This window comes from Parambassis ranga, chromosome 21 (genome assembly GCF_900634625.1).
Source record: "Parambassis ranga chromosome 21, fParRan2.1, whole genome shotgun sequence".
NCBI lineage: Eukaryota > Metazoa > Chordata > Actinopteri > Ambassidae > Parambassis > Parambassis ranga.
In genome coordinates this window covers 291,956-319,194 of record NC_041041.1, presented here as the reverse complement: position 1 = coordinate 319,194, position 27,239 = coordinate 291,956, and the positions used below count along the sequence as shown (strand labels likewise).

The 27,239-nt window shown below is 47.4% G+C and overlaps 1 protein-coding gene across 1 annotated transcript in view; it reads right to left on the bottom strand.

Moving 5' to 3' along the window:
- ttn.1 (titin, tandem duplicate 1) overlaps positions 1-27,239 on the bottom strand; it is a 143,739-nt gene that overhangs the window by 51,739 nt on the left and 64,761 nt on the right. The window contains 63 exon segments of the mRNA XM_028433823.1: positions 75-3,044; positions 3,134-3,427; positions 3,588-3,887; positions 3,970-4,251; positions 4,349-4,657; positions 4,770-5,072; positions 5,233-5,344; positions 5,431-5,618; positions 5,773-6,054; positions 7,291-7,593; positions 7,723-8,025; positions 8,111-8,392; positions 8,476-8,626; positions 9,655-9,803; positions 9,888-10,202; positions 10,365-10,664; positions 10,785-11,081; positions 11,303-11,454; positions 11,674-11,839; positions 11,928-12,075; positions 12,164-12,315; positions 12,421-12,550; positions 12,631-12,812; positions 12,975-13,280; positions 13,386-13,815; positions 13,908-14,098; positions 14,180-14,309; positions 14,541-14,722; positions 14,802-15,101; positions 15,183-15,476; positions 15,646-15,930; positions 16,062-16,239; positions 16,324-16,442; positions 16,675-16,974; positions 17,158-17,460; positions 17,536-17,719; positions 17,790-17,986; positions 18,068-18,370; positions 18,503-18,802; positions 18,953-19,231; positions 19,319-19,627; positions 19,718-19,914; positions 20,026-20,131; positions 20,201-20,500; positions 20,601-20,900; positions 20,977-21,092; positions 21,184-21,370; positions 21,457-21,753; positions 22,029-22,316; positions 22,484-22,605; positions 22,682-22,859; positions 22,935-23,082; positions 23,271-23,422; positions 23,574-23,861; positions 24,005-24,119; positions 24,261-24,448; positions 24,530-24,832; positions 24,913-25,212; positions 25,285-25,554; positions 25,630-25,896; positions 25,980-26,104; positions 26,199-26,607; positions 26,890-27,168. Of these exon segments, the coding sequence (XP_028289624.1) occupies positions 75-3,044; positions 3,134-3,427; positions 3,588-3,887; positions 3,970-4,251; positions 4,349-4,657; positions 4,770-5,072; positions 5,233-5,344; positions 5,431-5,618; positions 5,773-6,054; positions 7,291-7,593; positions 7,723-8,025; positions 8,111-8,392; positions 8,476-8,626; positions 9,655-9,803; positions 9,888-10,202; positions 10,365-10,664; positions 10,785-11,081; positions 11,303-11,454; positions 11,674-11,839; positions 11,928-12,075; positions 12,164-12,315; positions 12,421-12,550; positions 12,631-12,812; positions 12,975-13,280; positions 13,386-13,815; positions 13,908-14,098; positions 14,180-14,309; positions 14,541-14,722; positions 14,802-15,101; positions 15,183-15,476; positions 15,646-15,930; positions 16,062-16,239; positions 16,324-16,442; positions 16,675-16,974; positions 17,158-17,460; positions 17,536-17,719; positions 17,790-17,986; positions 18,068-18,370; positions 18,503-18,802; positions 18,953-19,231; positions 19,319-19,627; positions 19,718-19,914; positions 20,026-20,131; positions 20,201-20,500; positions 20,601-20,900; positions 20,977-21,092; positions 21,184-21,370; positions 21,457-21,753; positions 22,029-22,316; positions 22,484-22,605; positions 22,682-22,859; positions 22,935-23,082; positions 23,271-23,422; positions 23,574-23,861; positions 24,005-24,119; positions 24,261-24,448; positions 24,530-24,832; positions 24,913-25,212; positions 25,285-25,554; positions 25,630-25,896; positions 25,980-26,104; positions 26,199-26,607; positions 26,890-27,168 (17,595 nt within the window).

The following is a 27,239-nucleotide window of genomic DNA, read 5'->3' as shown; positions in this document are numbered from 1 at the left end:
TGCAAGAAAACAAAATGTGTAAAGTCATAGATGTAGTTCATCGTAACAATTTTAAATGGAGACATACTACATACCGACTGTATCCTTGGCAGTGATAGCGCGTGAAGCCTTGCTTGGGCTGCTGATGCCAATTTCATTCACAGCCTTTACTCTGTACTGGTAATCATGGAGGGGCAGTAGGCCAGTAACAGTGAAACGAGTTGCAGGGATTGGATCCTTATTCACAGGAGACCACCTAACGGCATGTTCCTCTCTCTTCTCTAACAGATATCCGGTGATTGGTTTCCCACCATCCTTCTCTGGCTCTGACCACTGCACAGTCATCTCCTCCTTGGCTATCTTGGTCACCTCTGGGGTTTCTGGAGCACTAGGTACACTGAACTGAGTACCAGCAACTATGGCCTCAGTCTGCACTGCAGGTCCTGGACCCATCTTATTTTCAGCTCGGACTCTGAAGATATACTCGTTGCCCTCAATAAGACGAGTGACGACAGCCTTGTTTGTAATGACTGCATTGGAGTGGACTGACCAGACTCCCCTCTTGGTCTCACATTTCTCGATTATGTAGTTGTATATATCACAACCGCCATCATCCTCTGGAACTTCCCAGGCCAGGTGGCACCTGTCAATGGTGACACCGGATACTTTAAGATCCCTGATGGGGCCAGGTCTATCCAGCACATTGACTTTAGCAAAAGCAGAGCAGGTTCCGGCACTGTTGGTGGCTGTTACAACATATTTGCCACTGTCAATACGCCTGGCAGCAGTGAGGAGCAGCTTAGAGAAGTCTATGCCAGTTTCAATCTGAAGTCTGGGGCCTTTCTTAATCTCTTCTGTGCCCTCATCCTTGGTCCACTTGACATCAGGCTGGGGTTTGCCCTTTACTGTTGCCTCAATAGGAATGGAGTCTCCTGCCTTTACTACAAGGGTTCCATCCAGTTTCATCTTGATCTCAGGCTCCACAAGCTGTTCCTTAACCAGGACTTCAGCTGTGGTCACCCAGTTGCTTTCGCCTCCCTCGTTCTTAGTTTGAACTCTGAACTGGTAGATTTGGTTTTCAATGCACCTGTCAGCCATAAAGTAAGTCTCCTTGATGGCACCCTTGTGAAGCCTTTCCCATTCTTCAGCCTCCTTTGGTTTCTTTTCCACATGATAACCCAGGTTACGGCTACCACCATCATAGTCTGGCTTCTTCCACTTGAGGAAGCAGAAGGTCTTACCAATCTCTGAGATTTGGAAGTCAGTTGGTTCACCGGGCTTCTCAATGGGATCAACTGCCAGCACAGGCATCTTGGTCTCTGTGGGAGGACCGGCACCAATCTTGTTTTCTGCACTGACGCGGAAGAAGTATTCACAACCCTCAGTAAGAGGAGCCTTAATTAGACGCTTGGTGCAGTCATTGGAGACCAGTGTCCATCCTCTCTGGCTGGGCTGACGGCACTCAATAATGTATTGAGTGATCTCAGTGCCTCCATTGTCCTCAGGGTTTTCCCATGACACCATGCAGGAGTTTTTGGTTACATAGGCCACTTTCATATTTTGGCAAGCTCCTGGGATGTCTAGGACATTGACGATAATAGTAGCTTGTGCTTGTCCACTGCTGTTCTTGGCAATAATAGCATACTTGCCATAGTCTGACCTGACTGCTTCATTGATGACCAATTCACAGAGCGGGTAGTTGTTGTTAATCTCTGTACGTTTATCACGGGACAATGCTCTAGCATCCTTGGTCCATGTAATCTCTGGATCTGGTCTACCTTTCACTCTAGTGATCAAACTTATGATCTGGCCTGCTCTGACTGTCAGAGAGTCACGGCAGGACACATCAACAACAACTTCAGGGGGTACCAGGATGTCCTTTGCCAAGATGGTCTCAGGCAGCTCTCTGGGTTCACTGTCTCCAACTTTATTGGTGGCTCTGATGCGAATCCTGTACTCTAATCCCTCAATGAGACCTGGCACTCTGTAGGCACACATGGGGATGAGGTCCTTGTTGATTCGGTTCCACTGGGCAGTTCCTGACTTTTGAGCTTCAACCACATAGCCCAGAATGGGACTGCCTCCATCTCTTGAAGGCTTGGTCCAGCAAATGTCAGCATAGGACTTACTCCAGTCCTTCAGTTTAGGATTGCCAGGGGGTCCGGGTTTTGTAATAGCACGAGTGGCCTTGATGGGGTCTGAGGTGAGAGAAGGCTCGCTGATACCAGCAACGTTCTCAGCGAATACTCTGAACTCATAGGTGTTGCCCTCAAACAGGCCAGAGACTCTGTATCTGAGGTCAAGCACAGGAGTTTTGTTGACACGGATCCACTTTCCTGTCATTTCTCTGCGTTCAATTACATAGCCACTGATAGGGCTTCCTCCATCGTACTCAGGCAAGGCCCATTCCATCGTCACAGCATTCTCTGTGATATCGGAGCACTCTGGCGGGCCTGGTGGTCCAGGTGGGTTGAACATGTGTTTAGCAATAGTGGGAGGGCTCTCAAGACCAGCACCAATGCCGATCTTGTTTTCTGCCCGGACACGTACGATGTACTCACGGCCCTTCTCCAGCCTGGATACTTTGGCCTTCGTGCTGGTGCCACTGGAGCTAACAACAGACCAGGGCTCCCATGGCTTCTTCACATCTTTCTTCTCCACCACGTAGTTGGTGATGGGCGAGCCACCATCATCCTTGGGTGCCCTCCATTGGATCATCATGTGATCAGGTGTGACTTCCAAGATATTGATAGGCCCAACGGGTGGGCCTGGAAGATCCAGCACAGTGACATGAAGGGCAACAGTCTTACTGCCTGCAGGATTGGACACAGTAAGGATGTACTCTCCAGTGTCTCCTCTCTGACACTCAGAAATACTGAGGATGGTTGATGATCCAGCAGACTCGATGGAATGGCGGCCTTCAGAGGCGATCTCCTTGCCATCAGACATCCATTTGGCCATAGGAATGGGGATGCCCGTCATCTTGGCTGGAAGGATAATTGTGCTGCCAGCTTTGACAACGAGCCCCTCAATAAGCTTCACATCAACTTCAATAGTAGGTGGTACTGAAAAAAGAACAAGACGTTAGGACGTGAGCAGCATTCACAACAAGAAACAACTCCATTAGAATAATATTTGGGATCATGTGTCTCACATGTCTTCTCCTGGCAAGTGACAGGCACGCTGGTATCCGGGCGGCTCACACCAATGGCGTTCTGAGACTTCACCCTGAAGCGGTAAGTCTTGCCCTCCTCCAAAGCAGTAATGTGGGCATGATTGTTGCTCACGGTCTTGAAGGTGACCCAGTCAGTCTGGCCCTCTTCCTGGTGCTCCACAATGAAACCAGTTATTTCACTTCCACCAGTGCGGTCAGGCCACTCCCATGCTAGCCACACCTCTGTCTTGTCTGCATCAGTATGATGCAGGTTTCTGGGTGGGCCAGGAGGATCTAGAAGGTGTCCAGGAAAATAGAATTACCTACTGACAAAGATGGACTTACCTCTTTGACTCATACAACTGTGTAAAAATGAGTGTATGGGATATGAGGCATGGTGTTTCAAAATTGTCACATCCTTTTTATAATGAATACGCTATAGCGCTATACTCACAGAGAGGATCAAGAGCCTTGATGGGAGTCTTGGTCATAACAAAGTCACTCCTGCCAAACTGGTTCTCAGCAGCAACCCTAAACAGATACTGGATTCCTTCCATCAGGTACATGGCCATCAGACTCAGTTTCTTATTGGATGGAGCTACAGGCACCCACTGATCAGAAGCCACATCCTTTTTCTGCACAACATAGTGGGAGATGACAGCGCCACCATTGTCCTCTGGAGCCTTCCATGTGAGGTAGGCGGACTCACTGGTCACCTCAGAGATCACCAAATCTCTGGGAGGAGAAGGCTTGTCTGTGGACAGAGAGAAATGTGTCCTCGAATAAAATAAAACAACACAACAACAAAAAACACAGTTTGTGTCGGCCTCACTTACTCAGCACAAGCACAGCAACGGTTGCGGTTTTCTTTCCAGCAGTGTTTTCCACAGTGATGATGTAGTTACCAGAGTCTGCCCGGACACACTTGGGGATGAAGACTTTGCTGCCTGTGGCAGTGACAGCGACAGTGATGTGAGAAGGAACGTCTCCATCATTCTTTTTCCAGCTGACAGTAGGTGTTGGTACTCCTTTAATGATGGCACTGAGGGTAATGTCGGTGCCCAGCATAGCCAGGTGGTCACGTGCCATGTTGGCATCTAGCAGCAACTCGGGCTCCTCTGTTCAGAGAAATGGAAAACAGAGTTAAGCAGAAATTAGGACTAACTTTTAAAAAAAGTAGTTTGTGAATTAAACTTTACTAGCCCGAGCACTTACCAAGTCTGTCATGGACTTTGATGGTTTGTTTGACGTAGGCAGGGTCAGATTTTCCAGCAGCATTGACTGTGAAGATCCTAAAGTTGTATTCTACTCCATCAGTCAAACCGGTCACCACATAGTGGAGGTCAGGGCACTGCTCCGGGCTTTCGTTAGCCTGAATCCACTCTACTGCACCAGGCTTCTGGTACTCAACGATGTAGCCAAAGATTCGTCCCTTTCCATCATGTCGGGGCATCTGCCACTTCAGACTGACAGAGTCCTTAGTCTTATCATAGGCCTCAGGGGTCACTGGAGGACTAGGACACACTGAAGAAAAAAGACAAGTATATTCATTACGAGTGAATCAAATATTTAAGGCAGGTGTAAACACACAGGAGCACACCAACAATAAGTTAAGATTAGCTTGTGTCACACTGACCAATGGGATCTTTGGCAAGGATGGGTTTAGAGGGGACACTGGGGTCCCCGGTTCCTAGTTCATTCTCAGCCATCACTCTGAATTCATACTCGCAGCCCTCTACAAGGTCCTGCACTCGGAACTGAGTGGCTGGGTACAGCGGGTCTCTGGTGACTCTGGACCACCTCTTCGCTGTGGTCTCCTTCTTTTCAAGGATGTAGTTGGTGATGGGCTTCCCGCCATCACGAGGTCGGTTCCACAGCACTAGAGCATTGGTAGCATACACCTCCCTGACTGTGGGCATCTCAGGGGCCTCAGGGACTCCTGAAAGGCAGAAAATAGACAAACATATTTGCATATTTTAGAAATCATCTTTTCAACATGTTCAGTAAAATCTCCCTTCAACTTTACTAACTTGTTTTAATCAAGAAACTTGATTGAATTAAAACATAAAGATCTGAAATGTGAGAATAGTAAAACATACTCAAGAGATCCTTGGCCCTCATCTCCTCTGACTCTAGAGGGTCACTGATGCCGTACATGTTCTCAGCAGAGATTCTCATGATGTATTCCTTGCCCTCTATCAGTTTGGGGATCTGAGAGAAGAAACAGGAACATGTTGATATCTGTGAACTTCATCGAACTCCCTTTCACTGGACACCTGGAAGTCAGATTGACATACCTTGCATGTGGTCTTGGTTGTGGCAGATGTTACTGTGGTCCAGGTGTCTCTGTTAACATCTCTCTTTTCAATTATGTAGTTGGATACCTCCACACCACCGCTGTCCAGAGGAGGTTTCCAGGAGATTACCATGTATTCCCTGTGCACCTCTTCAAACACGACAGGTCCAACTGGAGGAGTTGGACGGTCTACAGGGATGAACATATTACAGGTCATTTAAGTTGACCTCATTTAGAAGCAATTTGTCACTTTCATCTGAATGAAAAATTCTTTTGTTCCATTTTCATCATCCAGATGATGTTTGTATCATTTCCAGTTATTCCTTGTGTTCTGAGGACTTACCAACAACAGTGATATTGGAGAGTCCCTTCCTGGAACCTGTACTGTTCTCCACAACCACCACGTATCTGCCGCTGTGCTCACGCTGTGCCTTCATCAGGCCCAGTGACATGGTGGTCAATGTGTTCTTGAACATGATGTGTTTGTCAGCCTTCAGCTCCTTGTCATCTTGGTACCACATGATGGATGGAGAAGGTTTGCCAGTGTAGCGGCCCTGCAGCAGGCAGCTCTCACCCACACGAATGATGATCTTATCACGGAAGTCCAATTCGATGGTGGGTGGCTCTGTAAGAATAAAAGAAGAAAGTTGAATAATCCAAATCACCACCTCCCCCCTCTCCCTATGTCTCCCGCCACTCAATGGAGAAACACAGTCACTGCAAGTTCTGTCCAGAGCCTGACCCCCACATCCCCTGTACTCGCCTGACCATCCCAAGGTACCAGGTGAAGAGAGAGCTGGCTAAGATCAAGGCAAGGAAAGCTACAGGACCAGATGGCATCGGTGCCAGGCTCCTGAAGTCCTATGCTAAACAGCTGTGTGAGATCTTTGAGCACATGTTCGACCTAAGCCTGAGGTTGGCAAAGGTACCACTACTGTGGAAAACATCATGTGGGGTGCTGGTGCCAAAGATCTCTCACCCTAAAAACCTAAACAGCTACAGACCAGTGGCTCTGATGTCCCTTGGGTAAAAACCAAGGAGCTGATGGTGGATTTTAACAACTACTCCTGCCCTACACTAGTAAACATCCAGGGACTGGACATTGAGATGGACTCTTACAAGTGCCTGGGTGTTCATCTGAACAAGAAACTGGACTGGTCTGACAACACAGCTGCACTCTACATAAAGGGACAGAGCAGACTCCACCTCCTGAGGAGACTCAGGTCCTTTGGAGTACAGGGACCACTCCTGAGGACTTTTATGACTCTGTGGCGGCATCTGCCATTTTCTATGGTAGTGGTCTGCTGGAGCAGCAGCACTGAACAGACTGATTAAGAAGGCCAGCTCTGTTCTGGGAAGCCCACTTGATCCTGTGGAGGAGGTGGGAGATCGGAGGATGCTGGCAAAGCTATCTTCCCTGATGAACACCACCCACCCCATGCACAGTACTGAGCAGCTCCTTCAATGACAGGCTGCTCCATCCAAAACTGTGTGAAGGAGCAGGTCCTTCCTACCTGCTGTCGTCAGACTATACAATCAGGCCTGATCACAGTAGAATATGTGTTTATGTATGTGTACATACATACAGTATATATGTACACATATATACAGTATATATATATTCACTCCCAGCTTCTAGCACACGGCCTCCTGTATAATAACTTGGATCTTGTCACACAGTGCAATATCTTTTTTCAGCTCTTATGTATATAATGTACATTTTTCAATTTTTCAATTTTTTATTTTCACCATACCGGATCATAACGTAACATTCAGTACTAAGGTCACTTTATTCTCAGTATTCTTACATTTTTCATTAAATTAATCATTATGCTGATTAGAAACTCAGAACACAACTCACCCAGCTCATCTCTGCAAGTGATTGGTTTGGTGCAGAATGATGGTTTGCCGGGCCCAACCTCGTTAACTGCGATGACCCTGAACTCGTAGGTGTCACCTTCCCGTAGGCCATCGAAGGTGTACTTCCTCTCCATCAACTTCTCCTTGGTCAGCCTAGTGAACTTGTCTTTGCCTATCATACGTGCCTCCAGGATGTACATGGTGATCTCTGATCCTCCGTCAGACTTGGGCGCCTTCCAAGTGACACTGATCAGGTCCTTGGTGACCTTCGTGACTTCCAGTTCCTCTGGGCGGTCAGGAACACCTGACACACAAACACACAGATGCACTTTATAGCCTAAGACAGAACTTGCTTAATGAAAACTCTGACTGAGATAGCTCTGAGACACTCATCCTTACATCCTTATAGCAGTGATGATGTAAATATACTCACTAATTGGTTCCTTGACAATGATTTCTGCTGCAGTCTCCACGAAGGGTCCGATGCCGATGGCGTTCTCAGCAGCCACTCTGAAGAAGTAGGCCTTTCCATAAGTGAGGCCATGAGCCACAGCGTTCTGTCTGCTGGCGGTGAAGGACACTGAAGTCCAGGCTTTGCGGTCAGCCTCACGTTTCTCAATGATGTAGTTACTGATCGGAGAGCCACCATCATTCTCAGGGAAGAACCAGTTGAGCTTGCAGGAGTCGATAGTCAGGTTCTCTGCAATGAAGGGGATGCCTACGGGCCCGGGAACGTCTAAAGGAGGGCACAGCAAGGTTTAATGAAATAACTTTAATCCAATTTTCAGATTTCTAAAGATTGATTTTATATTTTGTCTCACCCAGAACTTCCACTGTGATGTTCTTCTGCTTCTCCCCTCCAGCATTCTTGGCGGTTAATGTGTAGACACCAAGGTGCCTCCTGCTGCAGGGTTTGATGACGAGAGATGAGCTGATAGCTGTTGTTTCAACTTTAGCCTCAGGAGGCAGCCCAGCTCCGTCTCTGCTCCAGGTAACATCAGGGGCTGGCTGGCCTGATATGTAGGCAATGATGCGAATCACACCGCCTGCATGAACCACCATCCTCTCCTTCACTGATGCATCTAGGTCAACCTCAGGAGCAACTGCAAGGAACAAAGTCAGAAGGACTGTTATCTTGTTCTAAAAAAGCTCTGTATGTTCTTAACTGACTTAAAGACAAACTCACTGGTTCTGTCGCTGACTTCGAGTACCTCTGGGACTTCCCCTGGTTCACCATTTCCAGCAGCATTGAAGGCAATGACCCTGAACCTGTACTGACCACCAGTCTTCAGACCAGTGATCACAAACCGGGTACCTCGGATTTCAGTCTCCTTAGCCTGAAAAACACAATTTCTTAAGGTTTCCATGAAGCCCTCAAAAACCAGGAGAATCAGTCACAAAATGGATTACTACTTGTATTTTTATTTATCACGACAGGTGGTATGGCATTTACTCCAGTGTTAATTTTGTTGACGAATCATTTTCGTCATAGTTTTCTTTAACAACCTTTTTTTGCTGATAAAAATGAGACGATAACTAAATAAAAACTAACGCACGGCGCCAAAAACGAAGACGAAATGTATTGACAATAAATAAAAACGTCAACGAATAAAAACAAGACAAAATTATTGATGGAGACGAGATCCAATCAGAGCAAAGTTTGTTTGTGGAAGGGAGGGACGAATCAGGAGACGGCAGAGAGCCAATCAGAAGTGCTCTATCTGCGTAAGGACGTTATCCCGAGATGCTGGAAGAAGGCGTACTCATGCATGGTAACACAAAACAGGAGAAGAACAGACACACGGACACGTTTGATGTCAAGACAAACATGACGGTTTGCAAACCATGTGGAGCGACTATCAGCGGTAAAAACACAACAAACGTGAAGCGACATTTGCAGACGAGTCATCTTAACTTCCGTTCAAAGATACACGTGACAAAATCTATAAATGAAGACACGGCTGCTGATGGTTTTACAGCATGTGACCTGTTTCTAAGTTGTCACTGAAGTGTTTTGCTGTAGTTATGGAGTATTCATGAAGAAGGTCATGACTGAACAGTGTATTCAGGGAGAGCAGCTCACTGTTCACTGGTTCTATTGTGAAAAGGTCATAGCAATTAAATAAAGAGGTGTTTGTTTCAAATAACACGAGTTAAAGCTGTGCCTGTTTTTATTGCACTTCAAACCTTAAATATTTAATGAAAAAATATATATCATAGAATTTTAGTCGACTAAAACTAGACTAAAAGTTAAACAATGTTGATGACTAAAATGTGACTAAAATCAAATGACATTTTAGTCACAAGACTAAAATAAAAACTAAATCAGAAATTGCTGCCAAAATTAACACTGATTTACTCTCACCTTGATCCAGGCCTCAGTGCCCTCTTCCTTATGCTCCACCCAATAGCCAATGATCTTGGAGCCTCCATCCTTCAAAGGAGGGATCCACTCCAGATCCACTGTGGACTTTGTCCAATCAGAAACCTTCGGTGTTGGAGGAGAAGGAGGGGCTACAGGAGACAGACAGGCGGTTAACACCCTGCTCTTTGGTTTCAAACAGAAATGTGTTATAGTAATGTCAGAGAAACTCTTACAGATCGGGTCTCTGGCAAAAATAGGGTCAGTTGGTGGGCTGGCTAGTCCGGGCCCTGCCAGATTAATGGCAGAGACTCTAAACAAGTACTGGGATCCCTCAATGAGTCCGTTCACCACAAATGATTCACCCATGCCCATGGGACGAATGGGGTCACGGGTGACACGGGCCCAGCGTTTGCCTGTTGTCTCTTTGCGCTCCAGCCAGTAGCCAGTAATTGGGCTGCCGCCATCATCCTCAGGCTCTTCCCAGTTAAGTGTCATGGAGTCCATGGTGACGTTGGTAACTGTCGGTTTCTCACATTGACCAGGAACAGCTGCAGACAGGAAGTATTTCAATTCAATTTTAATTGTACAGCCTTGAGAGTCAGACCCTCAAGCAGGCAGTCAAACGTGAAAATACTAAGTCTTCAGGAATCTTAAATTAAAGTGGCTGAGAGTTTGTCTGGTGAGAGTCAGTGCCAGAAGGCTGAACTCACTGTAGATGTTTCGGGCGACCTCAGGCTCACTGTCCAGAGGCTCTCCGACTCCGTACTTGTTTTGTGCCATGATACGGAACACGTACTCGTGTCCCTCCATCAGGTTCTCTACTGTCCAGATCCGGTCCTTGGGTTCATTTGTGACAGGCACCCAGGTCTTCCTAGTGGCCACCCGCCTCCAGATGACGTAGTTTGTGACTTTGGAGCCACCATCATCCTTTGGTGGCAGCCATGAGAGCGTGATCCTCTCAGCTCCAACTTCTTCAAACTTAATAGGTGCAGATGGAGGACCAGGGCGGCCTGGAAACATTGGAAAAGTACATGTTTAGGAAGATTTCATTACAGGGACACATGGTTGCTGTGACTGTGTCCATGGAGAGGTTTTGGATGATTATCTCAATAATCAGTGTCCATTCCTACCAAGCACGTTGAGCCTCATCTCTTTGGAGGCCTTGCCAAGGCTGTTGGAAGCCACCAGTGTGTACAGGCCAGTGTCTGGACGTTTGCCCTGCTGTATGAGCAGTGTGCAGCTGTCGTCCGACACTATCTTGTTGATGTGCTCGTCGTACTGAACCTCCACCTTATCATCGGGCTTGTGGGGTGGAGCTTTGTACCAGGTGAGCGTGGGGAATGGACAGCCACGGAGCTTGGCCACAATGCTAATGTCAGAGCCCTGCTCAACCTCCATGAACTCCTTCAGCTCTATGGACGGGGCGCCTGCAGGATGAATAGGAAAGGAAGAAAAGGAAAAATATAACCCGCTGTAAATATATGTTTCTTTCTGATGCTTTCTTTATTGAGCTGATTTTACGAAAATGTGAGAAAATGTTTAAAGCCTTGGAGATTCATGAGCTTCAGAGAATATGAATGAATCTAAACATTTATCACATTGCAGCCATACTGTGTCTTCAATAAACTGCTCAGAATCCTAGTCTTACAGGTCTGGTCCTGGATGGTGATGGGTCCTGCAGTGGATGAAGGTCGGCTGGCTCCGGCCTCATTGTAAGCCACTACCCTGAATTCATACTCATCTCCCTCCGTCAGATCCTCCACTTTAAAGCTGGTGGTGTCCACATCTCTCCTGTTACACCTGCAGGAGACAGCAAGCCTTTGACTGCATTGACACACAAACTAACAACTACAAAGGCAACATAGGTCTTAATAATTCTGCTGCATGCACTGGTTCAGGTTTTGTGGTCTAAAACCTGGAAACGCTGAGCTCAGACCAAAGACAACCCGAATTTAAGAGATTATTAAAAATACATTAGAGTCTGAGTTAGTCAGCTAAACGTCTTAGGTAACATTTTACCTTCTCCAGGACTCCTTCTGGGTGCCACTGGCATCCCAGCAGAGCAGGTCGACACTGTAGTGGGTAACAGGTGAGCCACCATCGTTCTTTGGAGCCTTCCAGTTCAAAGTCACGATACCTTTCCTAACACTCTGGATCTTCAACCTTGTTGGAGGATCGGGAGGATCTGCAGGTACAACAGCTCAATAAATAAAAATCTGGTAATACACGGGCGAACCCTGCCAATAAAGCAGATACAGATCATTCAGACATACGGATGGGATCTTTGGCTTTGGTTCCTTCGACAGTCTCAGTGAACGGGCCAAATCCAAAGCGGTTCTCAGCACGTATGCGGAACAGGTATTCCTGTCCATCTATCAGGTCTGGGACTACCAAAGACTGAGCAGTACAGACTGGGTTGACCTGGAAGACAGAGTTAGTGACACAGTCAGTGTCAGACTTTATGTGTGTGTTGTCTGGACAAGAACGGAGCTCAGGTAATGGGTCGTACCTTGGTCCAGGCTTTGCCCAGGACTGTCTTCTTCTCAATGAAGTAGCTCTTGACCCTCTCTCCTCCGTCACACTCTGGAGGTTTCCAGGTGAGTCTGCAGGTTCCTCTTGTCACGTCACTCACCCTAAAGTCCCTAGGAGGCCCTGGCAGGTCTGTGGAACAGTGCCTGTTTTAATTCTTCTCTCTTTATTTGACTTTCAGGATTACACCACACACACTGAACAAACATGACAAATACAGTCTGTGAACTTGCATACCGAGAACGTTGACTCTGATTTTAACCACTTTGTGTCCAGCGGCGCTTTCTGCATTGAGGATGTATCGGCCACTGTGGTTCAGTTTGCTCTCTGGAATCATGACCACTGAGGTTGTGTCTGTGACATGCACCTGAGGAAGCAAGAGCATACTGCTAGGACAAAGTGAATTTGGACATGTCCAACATGGTTGTGTTGATCTGAGAATCTGACCTCTGAGTCGATGGGCAGCATGTGAAGCTCGTTCTTCTTCTCAGTCTCAGCAGTTCCATCAAAGTTCCAAGTGATCTTGGGAACAGGTCGTCCCATGACGGTGACGGGAATCCTTATGGTTGTTCCCGCTCTGCAGTTTAGGAGGTCATGAGCACTCACATCCAGAGTCACAGTTGGCTCGACTGGAGAACACACATAAATTCATGCTTTTTATGCATATACACATAGCAGCAAGAACTCCAGTCCAGAGCCTGAGTTCAAATGTTCAACCTGCTTTTCAATTAAATTTGCTACAGCTTGCTCAATGTTAGTGTGACCTGTGTTACTGCTCTCATTTTTCTTACTCAGGATGTCCTGAACCAGGATGTCAGCTGTCTTGGCGGGCTCAGAGTTGCCGGCACTGTTCACAGCATAGATCCTGAACTTGCACTTCTTGCCCTCCTTCAGATCAGGTACAGTAATCTCAGTGGATGGGTGGAGTTTGTCAGCAGGGTTCACCCTCCTCCAATCAGGAGAGCCCTCCTCATGAACCTCAATGATGTAACCCTTGACTGGGCTACCACCATCTTTGTCTGGTGGGCTCCAAGTGAGAGTTATGCTGTTCTTGGTCTTGTCTTTAACCTCTGGATTTCCAGGTGAGCTGGGGGGGTCTTAAAAACACAAAAAGAGTCATGGGTCAGTCTTATGGCTTTCATCACCCTTCTAAGACTGTAACTTTATTGAACAAAACTAGTGATTGTGATTGTGGCACTCACTGCATGGATCAGACGCAAAGCGACACTCGCTGGCCTCACTGGGCGGACCAACTCCTGCAGCGTTGCAAGCTGCAATCCTAAACTGGTACTCTGTTCCTTCAATGAGCCTCAGCACAGTGTATTGCAGACCTTTAACAGCCGGCTTGGTCACCGGAGCTCGGTTGACACGACCCCAGTAAACGGCTCCCCGCTCCCTCTTCTCCAGCCAGTACCCTTGAATAGTAGAACCACCGTTGTCCAGAGGAGGATCCCAGGTCAGGGTCATTGTAGTTGCTGTAGTGGCTATAATTTTGGGGTTACGTGGAGGTCCAGGGAGGCCAAATGGATCCCTGAGCTGGACCTTCTCTGAATCACAGCCATCACTAACACCATACTTGTTTTCAGCTTTGATCCTAAACTGGTAGGTACCATTAAGGTCCAATTTGTAGACCTGCACAGCAGAAAACAGTCATTATGACTTTATCTCTTTTGTCAAACAAAAACATTTTTTGTGATAATTCTTTAAGGTTTTTCGTGACTTACCCCATATCTCCTGTCAATCAGGTTAATGGTCAGCACGTCAAAGTCAGACTTCTTCTTGCTGGCATCTCTGCGCTCCACAATATAGTTGGTGATCTCACTGCCTCCGTTGTCTTCTGGGGCATCCCAGGTAAGGTAGCAGGAGTCTGCCTTGATGTCTGAAACCACGACATTCCTTGGGGGAAGAGGGCGGTCTGAAAGCATGAGGATTAAATATTAGATTAGGAGTAAAGTAACAATTCAGTAACATCCTCCATGAGGTGCTTTTTTCTTACCGAGGATCTCAACCCGGATGACATGCTGAGCTTTGCCATAGCAGTTTTCAGCCACCAGCTTATAGTTGCCTTTGTCCTGTCTGATGGTTTCTGGGATGGCGATCTTGGTCCTCATGGTTGTCCGGTTAACCTGAAGATAAAAGTGTTCAGTATGCTGTCTGCTAGTCAAAGAGATATGGATGAAAGGTCACAATGTCAGTACAATTGAGGTGGTGCATCCTCTGGGGACTAGAATGTGCCTAGATATGACCTCTGATATCTGATCTTTAAGTGGTCTACTAGTGCCAGCCCAATGAAATATGACACCAGTGGTGCCATAGTGTCACCTTTTACGGATTAATGTAGCCTTTAGTGACCTCACCTCCTCAGTCTCCATTGTCATCTTCTCTTCATCGGGCTTCTCAATCACCACGTCGTCCTTCATCCACTGGAGGGTTGGTAGAGGAAGTCCCGTCACTTCTGCCGGGATGTCGATTGCTGTGGCCTTTCTCACAATGATAGCATTGTTCTTCAAGAACTTCTGAATCGTAATAACTGGAGCAACTGTGGACATTCAATGGGTCAAAGTGTCAATCATGTGTCTTCCCAAACAACCGAAGTATCACTTACACTTAAAACATACGTTCATCATCCTGGATCTTGGCTGTGATTGGTTTTGATGGTTCTCCATCTCCAACCTCATTCACAGCTTTGACGCGAAACTGGTACTCCTGGTTCTCCGACATATTCTCGATGGTTCCAAAGCACTCAGTAAAGATCTTGCGGTTGGCCACCTCATACTCGGTGCTGTCTGACCTCATCTTCTCCACGTAATATCCTCTGATAGGGCTGCCACCATCTGTGCGAGGTGGCTGCCAGGCCAGAGTGATTGTGGTCTTGCTTCTGTCAGTGTAATGCAGTTTCTCAGGTGCAGATGGAACACCTGGGACATTGTGCAGGAGTTTAGTCTACAATGTAATCAAGACACTCAGCTAAAGACCACAATGTACCAGACCATGTTTACCTTTGGGATCCTCAGCCAGGATAGGTCCTAGGTCTGCAGGAGCTCCATCTCCGTACTTGTTTCTGGCAATGACCCTGAAGTCATACTCCTCACCAACCAGCAGGCCTTGAACATCACACTTGCAGGACGCTGTCTCAATGGGCTGGCGGAAGAGCTTCATTTTTGCATCCTTCCTCAACACCTCGTAGCCAATGATGTCACTGCCTCCGTTGTCCACTGGATCAGACCAGGTGAGGACGATGTTCTTCTTGGTCACCTGAACTGTTTTCAAGTCAACCACTGGTCCGGGGACATCTACAGAAACCCAACCCAAAAAAACAGCAGCTAATTAAAAGATGTCGATGCGTTGTTTCAGGTTTACCTAGTGAGCTAACTGCAGCCTGAATGTCCAGTCTGTTTAGAGGCTGTATGAGCAGGATTCAGCTTTACAGTTAATTAATGGGTGTATTCATAAAGCACTGACCCATGACATCCACTCTTGTCTCGGCGGTCTTGGTGCCACTGCTGTTGGTGCCAGTGATCTGGTATTTTCCATGATCTGCCCTCACAGCCTTCTTAATGCACAGTGTGCTGTTCTTGCCCTTTGTCTCCACAATCATCCGCTCTTTGTCGATTTCTGCCTCGTCTTTGGCCCATTTGACCTCCGGCTGGGGTCGGCCAGTCACCACAGCAGGAAGCCTCAGAGACTCGCCGGCCTTGATCATGACCCCGTTCTTCACAGAGTCATCAAAGTCCACAGCAGGAGATACTGAAGACACAGACAGAGAGTAAGAACTGGAATACAACTGTTGATTCACAAAAAAGCGTTTAACTCTTTATGTTCTGTGTTAAAGAAAGTTTCTTTTTCAGGCATTAATATTAAAACTCTTAGCTTGGTACCTTGAGGCTCCTTGACAGTGACAGGCTCAGTAACACCGGGAGCTCCAGGACCTGCATCATTGACAGCAATGACCCGGATATAATAGTCTGCCCCCTCGGTGAGGCCAGTCACAGTATAGGTCAGCTCTTTGCACCTGAACTCTGTGCTGCGGGTCCAGTCCTTCTCTCCAGCCAGAACCTGCCAGCAGAGAACCAGAGTTTGACATCCTGTAGGGTCCTCACAGGGACTTCCTCTGAAATTAGCTATTTTTTTCAGTTGTACCTTCTCCACGTGGTATCCCAGGATATCTCCTCCACCATTGTACAGTGGGGGCTTCCAGGCCACGATGACTGAGTCCTTTCCAGTGTCTACAATCCACGGAGTCGGGGGGCCAGGGGGCACTGTGGAGGTGAGAAATGATGTAATATTTCTGACAAGATATGATTCCACAGGGAAATGCTTGTCTGTACTCTTTGTCTGTACTGTAACGGATATAAAGGAATGTGTAATATAAATGAAATAAAATATGTATTATATCCAGTATAATAATATCCAATATTGTGGATTGTCTAAACTACAGAGTAATGAAAGACAATCACAACATTTCACAGCATGAATGCCTTGAACACTTACAAATAGCATCCATGGTGACAATGCGGTCTGAGGGCTCACTGAAGGGCCCGGGTCCGGCCAGGTTCTCAGCACACACTCTAAAGATGTAGGTGAGTCCCTCCATTAGACCGGTGACCTTCACATCCAGAGAATTGAGGAGAGCTCGGTTGACTCGGGTCCAGTGTTTGCTGTTCACCTCTTTCCTCTCGATCCAGTAGCCCAAGATCGGGCTGCCGTTGTCCTTTGGCTCGTGCCAGGAGATATGGGCAGTGCTCGCTGTCACCTCATGAACTCTGGGGGTGTTGGGAGCGTCAGGTGGATCTGAGGGTGAAATAAGAGATTTCTCATGTACCAGCGTTATCAGGTGGTGTTAAAATATAAAAGTTTTGCAACTTTTTTAACTCTAACTCTATTATTAGACTTCATAAATGATATAAGTTAATTTCTTTCTAGTTATTCCTTCAGATTATTTTACAGAAGTCACTCTGAGCTTCTTATACTTACCGAACTGGTTCTTAGCAACAACTGGCTCAGAGATGCACGGCTGGCCACAGCCAAACTTATTCTCTGCAGTGACTCTAAAGATGTACTCCTTCCCTTCAATGAGCTTTGTGACGGGGTAGCTGGCACACTTCAGGGTGGAGGTGATAGTGATCCAGCCGATCTCGTCATTCTTGTTGTCCTTCTTCTCCAGGATGTAGTTCAGGATCTCACTGCCTCCATCGTCCTCAGGAGGTTCCCAGTTACAGATGACGGAGGTGTTCCTGATCTCATCGAAGGTAAAGTTGATTGGAGGTCCAGGTTTGTCTGCAAGATATTAGAGTCAGATCCAGATCTTTTCTGTATAAATACAAAGATTCACATATTAACATACAAACCTACCAAGGACATTGACAACACAGGAGGCAGTGGCAGCTCCGTGAGTGTTCTCCACCTTGATGGTGAAGATTCCATGATCTAGCCTGATGGCTTCACGTATCATCAGCGCAGCCTGACCCTTCTTGGTCTGGTCCAGACCCAAACGCTCACGCATAGGGGTCACAAACTCTTCCTCTGGTTCTGGAACCTGCAGGAAGAAATACATTATAACATGCAGACAATCAAAGATGTTCAGTTGTCTCTGTGAGAACACAGACCTTAGCCTTGGTCTTTTTCTTTTTGACCACAGGCATAATCTTCTTGGTTGGCTCTTTGGTGACGTCCTCGTCGTTCCTCAACCAGGTGACTTTGGGATATGGGGAGCCGGAGATGTAGGCATCAATACGGATCTCCTCACCCTTCTTAATGCACAGACCAGACTGCACACAGGCATGCAGGGTCACCTTTGGTTTTTCTGGATATGGTAGAAGAGTGAAAAATTCAATACATTTTCCTGTCAGTACAAGATGGGTCAAACGCTGCAAGCTTCACATACCGACAGGGTTTGCAGCCTTGATGGGCTGTGTGCTGCGTGATGGCTCACTGACTCCAGCAGCGTTCTCGGCTCGGACTCTGAACTGATACTCCATGTCCTCCTTCAAGCCCGTCACCACAAAGGAGAACCCAGGAACCAGGCTTGGGGTGACCTTCTCGTAGCGGTCCCCGTCCTTCTCAATCTTTTCCAAAATGTAGCCCTGAATGGGACAGCCACCATCATAGTCGGGAGCCTTCCAGGTGACTGTGATGGACTTGGATGTCGGGTCACAAGCTTCCACCTGGATGGGTGGGTCTGGTTTCTCTGTAGAATCAATAATAAAAATAAGTTTTTCATTTTTTTTGGACTGATATAAATTAAAGTTATGGATGATTTTGTCTTGTTGATATTTTGCTCTGACTTCACAGAATGCAAAGTTTAGCAGCTGTTACTTACGTTTGATTTCCTCTGTGATGACTGGGTTGCGTAGCTCCAGGTATTCTCCTGCTCCGACCTTGTTGACAGCCTTCACTCTGAAGTAGTACTCGCAGTTGATGTAGAGGTCTTTGACACTGCAGGTCAGGACATTTTCTCCAGACATGACGGGCACATAGGTCTTCTTTGATGACTCACGGCGCTCCAGTGTGTAGCTAACAATTGGGGTGGCACCATCATCCTCTGGGGCTTCCCAGCTGATATTGCAGGAGTTCTTAGTGATATCACTAGAGGTGATGTCCTTGCATTGACCAGGGAGTCCTGTGGAGCAGGAAGAACATGTCAGAATATGTGTCTCAAAATCAAACTTCTAAACTGTTGGTTGGTGGTGACAAAATAAATCTTGTCTGCAAAAAGACATTCATCAGTTGTGTGACTTTATTACATTTACAGTTACATGAATCATCATACCAATGACTTTGACGTTCATGGTTCCAGTGGCAGTTCCCAAGCTGTTCTCCAAAGTGATGGTGTAGCTGCCAGCATCAGCACGTGTGCACTTGAGCAGCTCCAGGTGGGCACTGTTCATCTCCACTGTCATGGAGAGCCGGTCATCACCCTTACACTCCACTGTGTCCTTCTGCCAAACCATCTTGGGTGTTGGGATTGCCTTGTAGGGGATGTTTAGGTGCATCTTCTCACCCTCAACCACAACTATGTCCTGTGCCTCCAAATCCATGGTGGGAGCACCTAGGGACCAGGGTCTTCTGGGTTAATTATCTGTGCTTTAAGGATCTTTTATAGTCCTAAATTTCCTAAAAATCTGTCCATACTCACAGTCAGGATCTTTTGTGGCGACTTTGTCAGAGATCTCAGAGGGATCGCTGACACCCACAGAGTTGATGGCGCGAACTCTAATGACGTACTTCTTCTCTGGTTTGATACCATCATCGATTCTGAACTTCAGCTCTTTGATGGGCCTGTTGTTAACCCTGAGCCATTTCAGCTCCGGACGGGCCTCTGCCACCTCCACATGATAGCCGGTGACGGGACAGCCGCCATCCTTGGCTGGAGGTTTCCAGGTGACGTTAATGTGCTCCCTGCTAGCGTCAGGGATGGTGACTTCCAGAGGAGGTGATGGAGCACCTAAAGAGAGAGAAAGAAGACCCTCAGTCTTAACATCAGCAGAACAAAAACCTACATGAGTGTTTGCAGTGCAAACATGAAGACTCTTACTGGTTGGATCCTCGATGGTGAGGATCACAGTGGGTTCACTTGGATCTCCAACTCCAGCCTCGTTCTCAGCTCTGACCTGGAACTGCACCTCAGAGCCTTCGTCAACATCTGTTACCTTGAACTGGGTCTGTCTGTCTGGGGTCTTGCAGCACTTCAACCAACGAGTTCCAACCTTTTCTTTCTTCTCAATTACATACCTGAGAAACAAACCATGTTTATTATTCTTTTACAGTTCTCTCAGATGCATCGTCATTATGTGCAGCGTCTAATAGCTGCTTGTTTAGTGGTTTTGCAGTTTGTTGTCATACTTGGTGATGGGTCTTCCCCCGTTGCTCTTGGGAGGTTCCCATTTCAGCTCCACATGTCTTTTGGTGACCTCCATCACTGTCAGAGCGTAAGGAGGTCCAGGAGTTGCTGCAGAAAACATGGAAAACTTTAGCATCTATAGAAAACAATAACAGGGAATAAATCCTGAACACTTACTGAAAGTGTCTTTGGCGAGAACAGCATCCTCCAGCTCACAGAATTCACCCATTCCTACGGCGTTCTCTGCAGCGACGCGGAACACGTACAGCGACCCTTCATTGAGAGGAGTCACTGTGTACTTCAGCTCCTTGACTGTGGTGTCCACAGTCTGCCAGGTCTTCCGTCTCACATCCCTCTTCTCCACCACATAGTTGGTGATGGGTGAGCCTCCGTCACTGCTGGGAGCCTGCCATTTCAGGTCAGCATTGATCTTGGTGATGTTGGACACCTCCAGCCACTGAGGAGCAGAAGGAGGGTCTGTGGGATAGGACAGTGACAGATCAGACAGTGTCAGGGCAGATTCTTGATTAACTTATTAATAACAATGACCCCCCCCCCTCCCGTGAGCTAAACTTACAAACTCTCTCCTTGCACACGACTGGGTCACTAGGTTCACTGGGTTCACTTTCTCCAGCCTTATTGACGGCCTTTATTCTGAATGAGTATTCCTGCTTCTCCATCAGGCCTTTCAGTTGATGCTCAGTCTGAGGGACATCCTCTGCAATCCGGATCCATTCCTCACTTCCAGTCTTCTGGAACTCAATGATGTAGCCTTCAATTTTTGCCCCGCCATCGTGTTCCGGTCGGGTCCATGCCAACAGGGCTGAGGTCTTAGCAATGTCCCTGATAGCGGGTTTACCAGGAGCCCAAGGTGGATCTGAAGAGAAGTGCAGAGTTCTGAGAACCCATCCTTTATTTAAATGAAAAAGTAAATGTGCTGAAAGACTTGTTACCAATTGGGTCTTTGATAAGGACGGGATCAGTCTCTGTGCTCGGTTTTCCAGGTCCAGCCAGATTCTCAGCCAGAACACGGAAGCGGTACTTCTTCTTGGTGGGAAGTCCCTTCACCCTGTAAACACAAAAACACACACACGGCCCCACAGTCAGAACAACATAACAACCACTGGCACTCCCACAGTTCAACAGTTGGACTTCTGTACCTGAAGGTTGTGTCTTTGATTGGCAGCTTGTTACACCTGATCCACTTGTCACTCTCTGGATCGAACTTCTCAATCCAGTACCCAGTGATGGGACTGCCGCCATCCTCATCTGGCTCAAACCACATCAGAGTCACGGCATCTTTAGCAACGTCTGAGGGAGTCACTCTGGTGGGAGGACCAGGAGGATCTAAAACAGAATAACATGACATCTTATTTAATATTCCGATTTCATCGACTTGCTTGGTTATTTGGAAATTTAGAAAAACAACTTACCGAAAGAATACTTGGCAATGATTGGGGTGTGCTCTGCAGGTGCACCAATGCCGTACTGGTTCTCAGCACTGATCCTGAAGATGTACTCCTTTAGAGCTGTGAGCTTGCAAGCCTTGAAGGTTGTGTGCTTCACTGTAGCAGACAGCTTGACCCACTCTTCTTTGTCTGTCTGACGACTCTCCACGATGTAGTTGGTGATGGGTGAGCCACCGTCATCGCGCGGAGGGTTCCAGGCCAGGAAGCAAGACTCATTAGTGATCTCAGAGATATCAAAAGCAGCTGGGGGGCCAGGTTTATCTGGAGAGGATGGGAAGAAACAGTCTCAGTCTCTGGGGCTGTTTTGATTTGAACTCATATGAACTTAAGAATAAGATGGAAACAGTTTTTAAGTTCAACATGCAACCAAGCAAACTCCTGGTTTGGTTTAAGTAAGTATGTCTTGATTTTCTTTTTAATAAGATGGAGAAAACTGACCACAAATAGGACACTGCACTTGTTTCTAAGGGGGATTGAGCACAACACAGTATGGTACTGCTGCTACTTTTCTTTGTTTTGTAAATCAGCATCCATACCAAGGATGTTGACATCAATGGTGGCGGTGGCACGCCCACATGTGTTGACTGCTTCAATAATGTAGGTGGAGGTGTCGCCTCTGGTTGTGTTGCTGATAGAAAGCTTGGAGTGTCCTGGCTGGGTGGCAATGTTTATGCGGTCATCAGCTCGCAGGACCAGGTCCGCCTTAGTCCACTTCACTCTTGGATCTGGCTTTCCTTTCACATCTGCAGGAAGTTCAATCTTGGTACCGGCTCTAGCAGTCAGACCGGCCAGCAGCTTCACATCAAGCTGGATCTCTGGAGGTTCTGTTGGAATTTTACAGAAAGTCATCACATTCTTACTTGTGGTCGTGGCCTTAAAGGTCCAGGACACCTGGGACATTTCTGTTACTGCAGGATGACTCAGAGAAAATCAACAGAGAGAAAAGTGCTGCAGTACTTTATGACCAAATGTAGCATCATGATTGAACTACCTTTAGCATCCACAGCTTGAATCTCATCAGTTGCTCTGCAGGGTCGGCTGGCTCCTAACTTGTTCAAAGCTCTGACTCTGTAAGCGTACCACTGACCCTCAATCAAGCCAGTCACCTGGAACCTATGAGAGTAAACTGTAAGTGTTGTCCAACTGTCTCAAAATATAGAGAAACAACTTCTATAATGCCATCACATACTTCAGTTCAGTGATGGGGTCACCGCAAGGCTCCCATTTATCAGTACCCCGCTGACACTTGTCGACCACGTAGCCTTTAATATGAGCACCACCATCATATTTAGGGGGCTCCCATGACAGGAAGATGCTTTTGGCACTCTTATCACGCCACTTAAGGTTCTCTGGTGGATCAGGAACAGCTGCAAAAAAACCCATAAAGGTGAGATTATGATCAGGAAAAACTGCGTACCTGGATGGAGTGTTTAAACACTCACTGGCAGGGGAGGACACGTTAACAGGCTCGTCGATGTACGCTGGCTCTCCTGGTCCACACTTGTTGCAGGCGGTGACACTGAACAGATACTCCTTGCCTTCAATCACATCTGTGACTGTGTGCTCCAGGTCCAGGATGCCAGTAGCCACCTGGAAAAACATCCTCACAGTGGTGAGCAATGACGCAAAAACCAAGAGACCAATTCTGTTTTATTTACAGCAGCATTTAAAGTCACATCCAGAGAGTACTTTGGACATCAGGTGCTTGGCTGTCTTCCTAAGAGGTCTTTGTCCAAATGTTTCAGAGCTACATAATTTAAAAACAGAAAGGTGCACACCTTAGCCCAAGTTTTGCGAGAAACTTCTCTCTTCTCAATCTGATAGTGGGTGACTGGACTTCCTCCATCGTGATCTGGAGCCTCCCACATCAGATGGACATGGTGTCGTGTCACCTCAGCTACCTTGAAGTCCTTGGGAGCACTGGGGCATGCTGGGAAAAGAGAAAGAAAACATTTTTATGAACATTTGGATAACAGCTTTTCTTGTTCATGGAGGGTGTTGGGGGAAGTAAACGGAATGTTGTTACTAAAGTAAATCAACATTTAATTAAAATCCATCAGTGTTAAAAAGGAAATTGTTACCGATGACGTTGACTTCGATCTCTCCGGAAACTGAGGACACATCGTTCTCCAGCTGCAGTGTGTAGGTGCCTTTGTCTGGTCGGACGCTCGGTGAGACTGTCAGTTCTGTGTATGTTGGCTTTGTCACCATGGAGACACGTTCGTCTGCGGTGGTGAGTTCCTTCTCGCCAAATGTCCACTTGGAGACCGGTGTAGGGTATCCAGTGATGGGGACTCGGATGGTGAGAGGCTGAGGGACGATCACCTCCAGGCCGTTCCTGAAGCCACTCAGGTCAAAGTTCGGGCCGACTGCAGAAAGGAACATTTTTCAGTATTAGTCACTTGATGTTATACTGCCATCTAGTGGATTGTTTTGGTGTTTGTTTCCTAAATATCTTTCTGGACAAAGTTTACAGTTTTAATATTTAGCTTAAATTATCCAAAGTTCACACCGTGAGGGTCGTCAGCAAGCAGCGGCCCAAGCTGCTCGGTAGGATCGGAGATTCCAGCAGCGTTCTCAGCACAAACTCTGTAGCGGTATTTCTGACCAGGTTTTAAACCAGACACCTAAAGAGATCAACAACACAACACTGAAGAGTCAACTCTGATTCTGAGTTAACCAATCAGCTCATCGCTGGCAGACAGGTCTTAAAAGAGACAAGATAAAATCCTCTCGTGGAAGTCTAATGTGTTCAGTCAGCCACGCACCCGGTAGGAGAGGTCCGGACACAGTCGGGCGTTGCAGCGGAGCCACTTGTCGGTTCCTTCATCACATTTCTCAATAATGTAACCAGTGATCATGCTGCCACCGTTGCTCGTGGGTGTCTCCCATGTCAATGTGACAGCTGTCTTGATTTGGTCACTGAAGTTCAGGTTCAGAGGTGGACTTGGTCTCTCTGCAGCCACAGCACATGAAATAATTCAGTTAGCTGTTGTTGTAAAGCAGCAAACAAACAGAAGTGTTGGGTGTCACTCACCGATTGGATCCATGATCTTGACAGGGTTGGTGGCAGCGCTCGGCCTGCCCATGCCGGCCTTGTTCTCAGCACGGACTCTGAAGATGTACTCCTTGTTCTCCACCACATCATTCAGTGTGGCTGACCGGTCACGGGCACTGCAGACCATGGCTGCCTCCCACTTAACGGATGTCCTGTCGCGGAGCTCGATCACGTAAGCAGTGATCTCAGAGCCACCATCAAACTTGGGGGGCTCCCAGCTGAGGCTGGCACCAAACCTGTTCACAACGCCAACTGCAACATTTTCTGGAGCATCTGGAACATCTGATGGTGGAAACAGACACGTGAGAGATTTGATAGGGACTGTGGAGACAACATAAGGATTATGTCAGTGAGGACCCTACCAAACTTGTTCTTGGCCTGAACAGCATCCTCGGTGGCAACTGTAGGTCCACTGCCAACTCTGTTTCGGGCACAGACTCTGAACAGGTACATGGAGTCTTTTTGGAGGCCGCTGACACAGTACTCTGGAGTATCAGCACGATCTGTTGCCAGAGTCCAGGTCTTGCGCTTCACATCACGTCTTTCTACCACATAGGCCACTATCTTGCTGCCGCCATCACTCTCTGGCTCCTCCCAGGCCAGACTGACCTCACCGTCTGCGGTGTCAACCACTCTCAGATTCTTGACAGGTCCGGGGACATCTGAAACCCATGATCCATTAGAAATGTTTCTGACAGAGCATCACCTAACAGCAATGTAACACCCAGCCTCACCAATCACATCCAGGTTGATGAAAGCTTCGCCCTCGCCATGCTTGTTCTTGATGACCACCTTGTAGCGACCCCGGTCTTCCTTGCTGGGGCTCTTCAGGCGGTACTCAGTCTTGTCAGCAGAGGTATCAATGTTCTGTACGGGCAGAATGGCACCCTCGAAGAACCACTCAGCATCAGCCCGGGGATAAGCATCATAGGGCACGCCCATGACGAAGGGTTTACCAGCGTCTGTCACCAGATTCTGGTCGGTCGTCTTGATCTTTGGAACAGCTGCAGAGGAGAAACCCATTCATCAATCTGGCCATTGTACTTGAGCTGAACAAAGCCTTGTTTTGGCTGACTCACCTGCCAGCTCCAGCTTCGCTCGGGCATCTTTGTCTTTTGCTACAATCCTGTACTCCCCCTGGTCTCTGGGTCGGATCTCACAGACCTGCAGCCTGTGGACTTTACCCTCACTGATCATCTGGTATTTATCTCCCTGGACAATTATCATGTTGTTTCTCATCCACTTCACCTCCACCCTGTCCTTATTGATCTCCACCTCAAACACAATGTCAGAGCCCGGAGGCTCGAACATGTCCTTAGGCGGTCTGATAATCTCCACTGGGGTCTCTGCAGGGCAGAACAATGCACAATGAGTCAAAGAAAAAAACATCTCTTGGTTTCGTTAAAAGTCAAAGCGATAAAGAGTTTACCTTCAACAAAGAGTCTGGCTCTAGTCCTCCTCTCATCCACACCACAGGCATATTCACATTCATCATCAGGTCGGCACACCTTGATGGTCAGTCTGCATGTCTTGCCTTCTTTTTCCATGTGATATCTACACAAAGACCAAACGTGATTTTCTCCTCTCTCCTCTCCTCCCTGTGTACATGTGACAATCTCTGAAATGAAATCTGATCATCTGCTCATACCTGGGTCCCTCTCTGATCTCGCGTCCGTTCCTGTACCACTTGACGACAGCCTTCTCTTTGGTCAGCTTGCAGGTGAACTCTGCGTCCTCAAACTCTGTGATGGTCTGGTCTTTGAGCTGTGCTGTGAAATCTGTTGGGGCCTCACTGATGATCAGCTCGGCTCCACACTTGTCATCTCCGACCACGGCAGTGTACTCGCCCTCATCGTCCATCACACAGTCCTTGATGGTCAGTGTGTGTTTGAGGCCGTCGGCTCTGTAGATGATGCGTTTGCTGAGTGTCACCTCCTGGCCAGCCTTCATCCACTTCACAGTCACCTCGGGCCTGTTCACCTTACAAACAAAGCTGATGGTCTTCTTCTCCTGGGTCTCGATGTCCTCAATAGGCTCCAGGAACTTCAGCTTTTCCTCTGTGGAGACACAGTGAGTATTCCATAAGAAACACAGGAGGAAGCACAACAAAGCAAATCAACCGATGAAGCAGCACTCCTTTTTGTGTTTGGAATTTATTTCTCTACACTGAAACCTAAAACACACAAAAGTTTCTGAACTATCACAAAGTAGTAGTCCCCTGAGCAGAACTCCACCTACTGTCCTCCCACAGTAGCACCAGCAGAGGATCAGACTTCCTCTGCAAGTGATCGTTGTGGTGGGACGCTCATACTTCCACCAGAGTAACTTTGGATGTTTACCTGCAACTTTAGCAGTGGCGGTGCACTTGGCCTGCTCTCCTCTCTGATTAGTCAGGCTGATGGTGTAGCTGGCCTCATCGGCCTTCTGGGCATCTCTGATCCTCAGAGAGAAGACATTGTCCCTCTGAGCCATCATGTATTTGCTGCTCTCAAAAATGGTCTCCTCGTTTTTCAGCCACTTGGCCTTGGCTCCCTCCACGTTTGTCTCACAGTTAAAGACAATTTCGCTTCCCTCCTTCACCTGCGTGTCTTTAATTGGTGTGATGATTCTCAGTTTTTCTGAAATAGAATAAAACTGATTAAAACCAAACCTAAACTTTGAACAAACCAGATGTGGAAAAGAAGAAGAT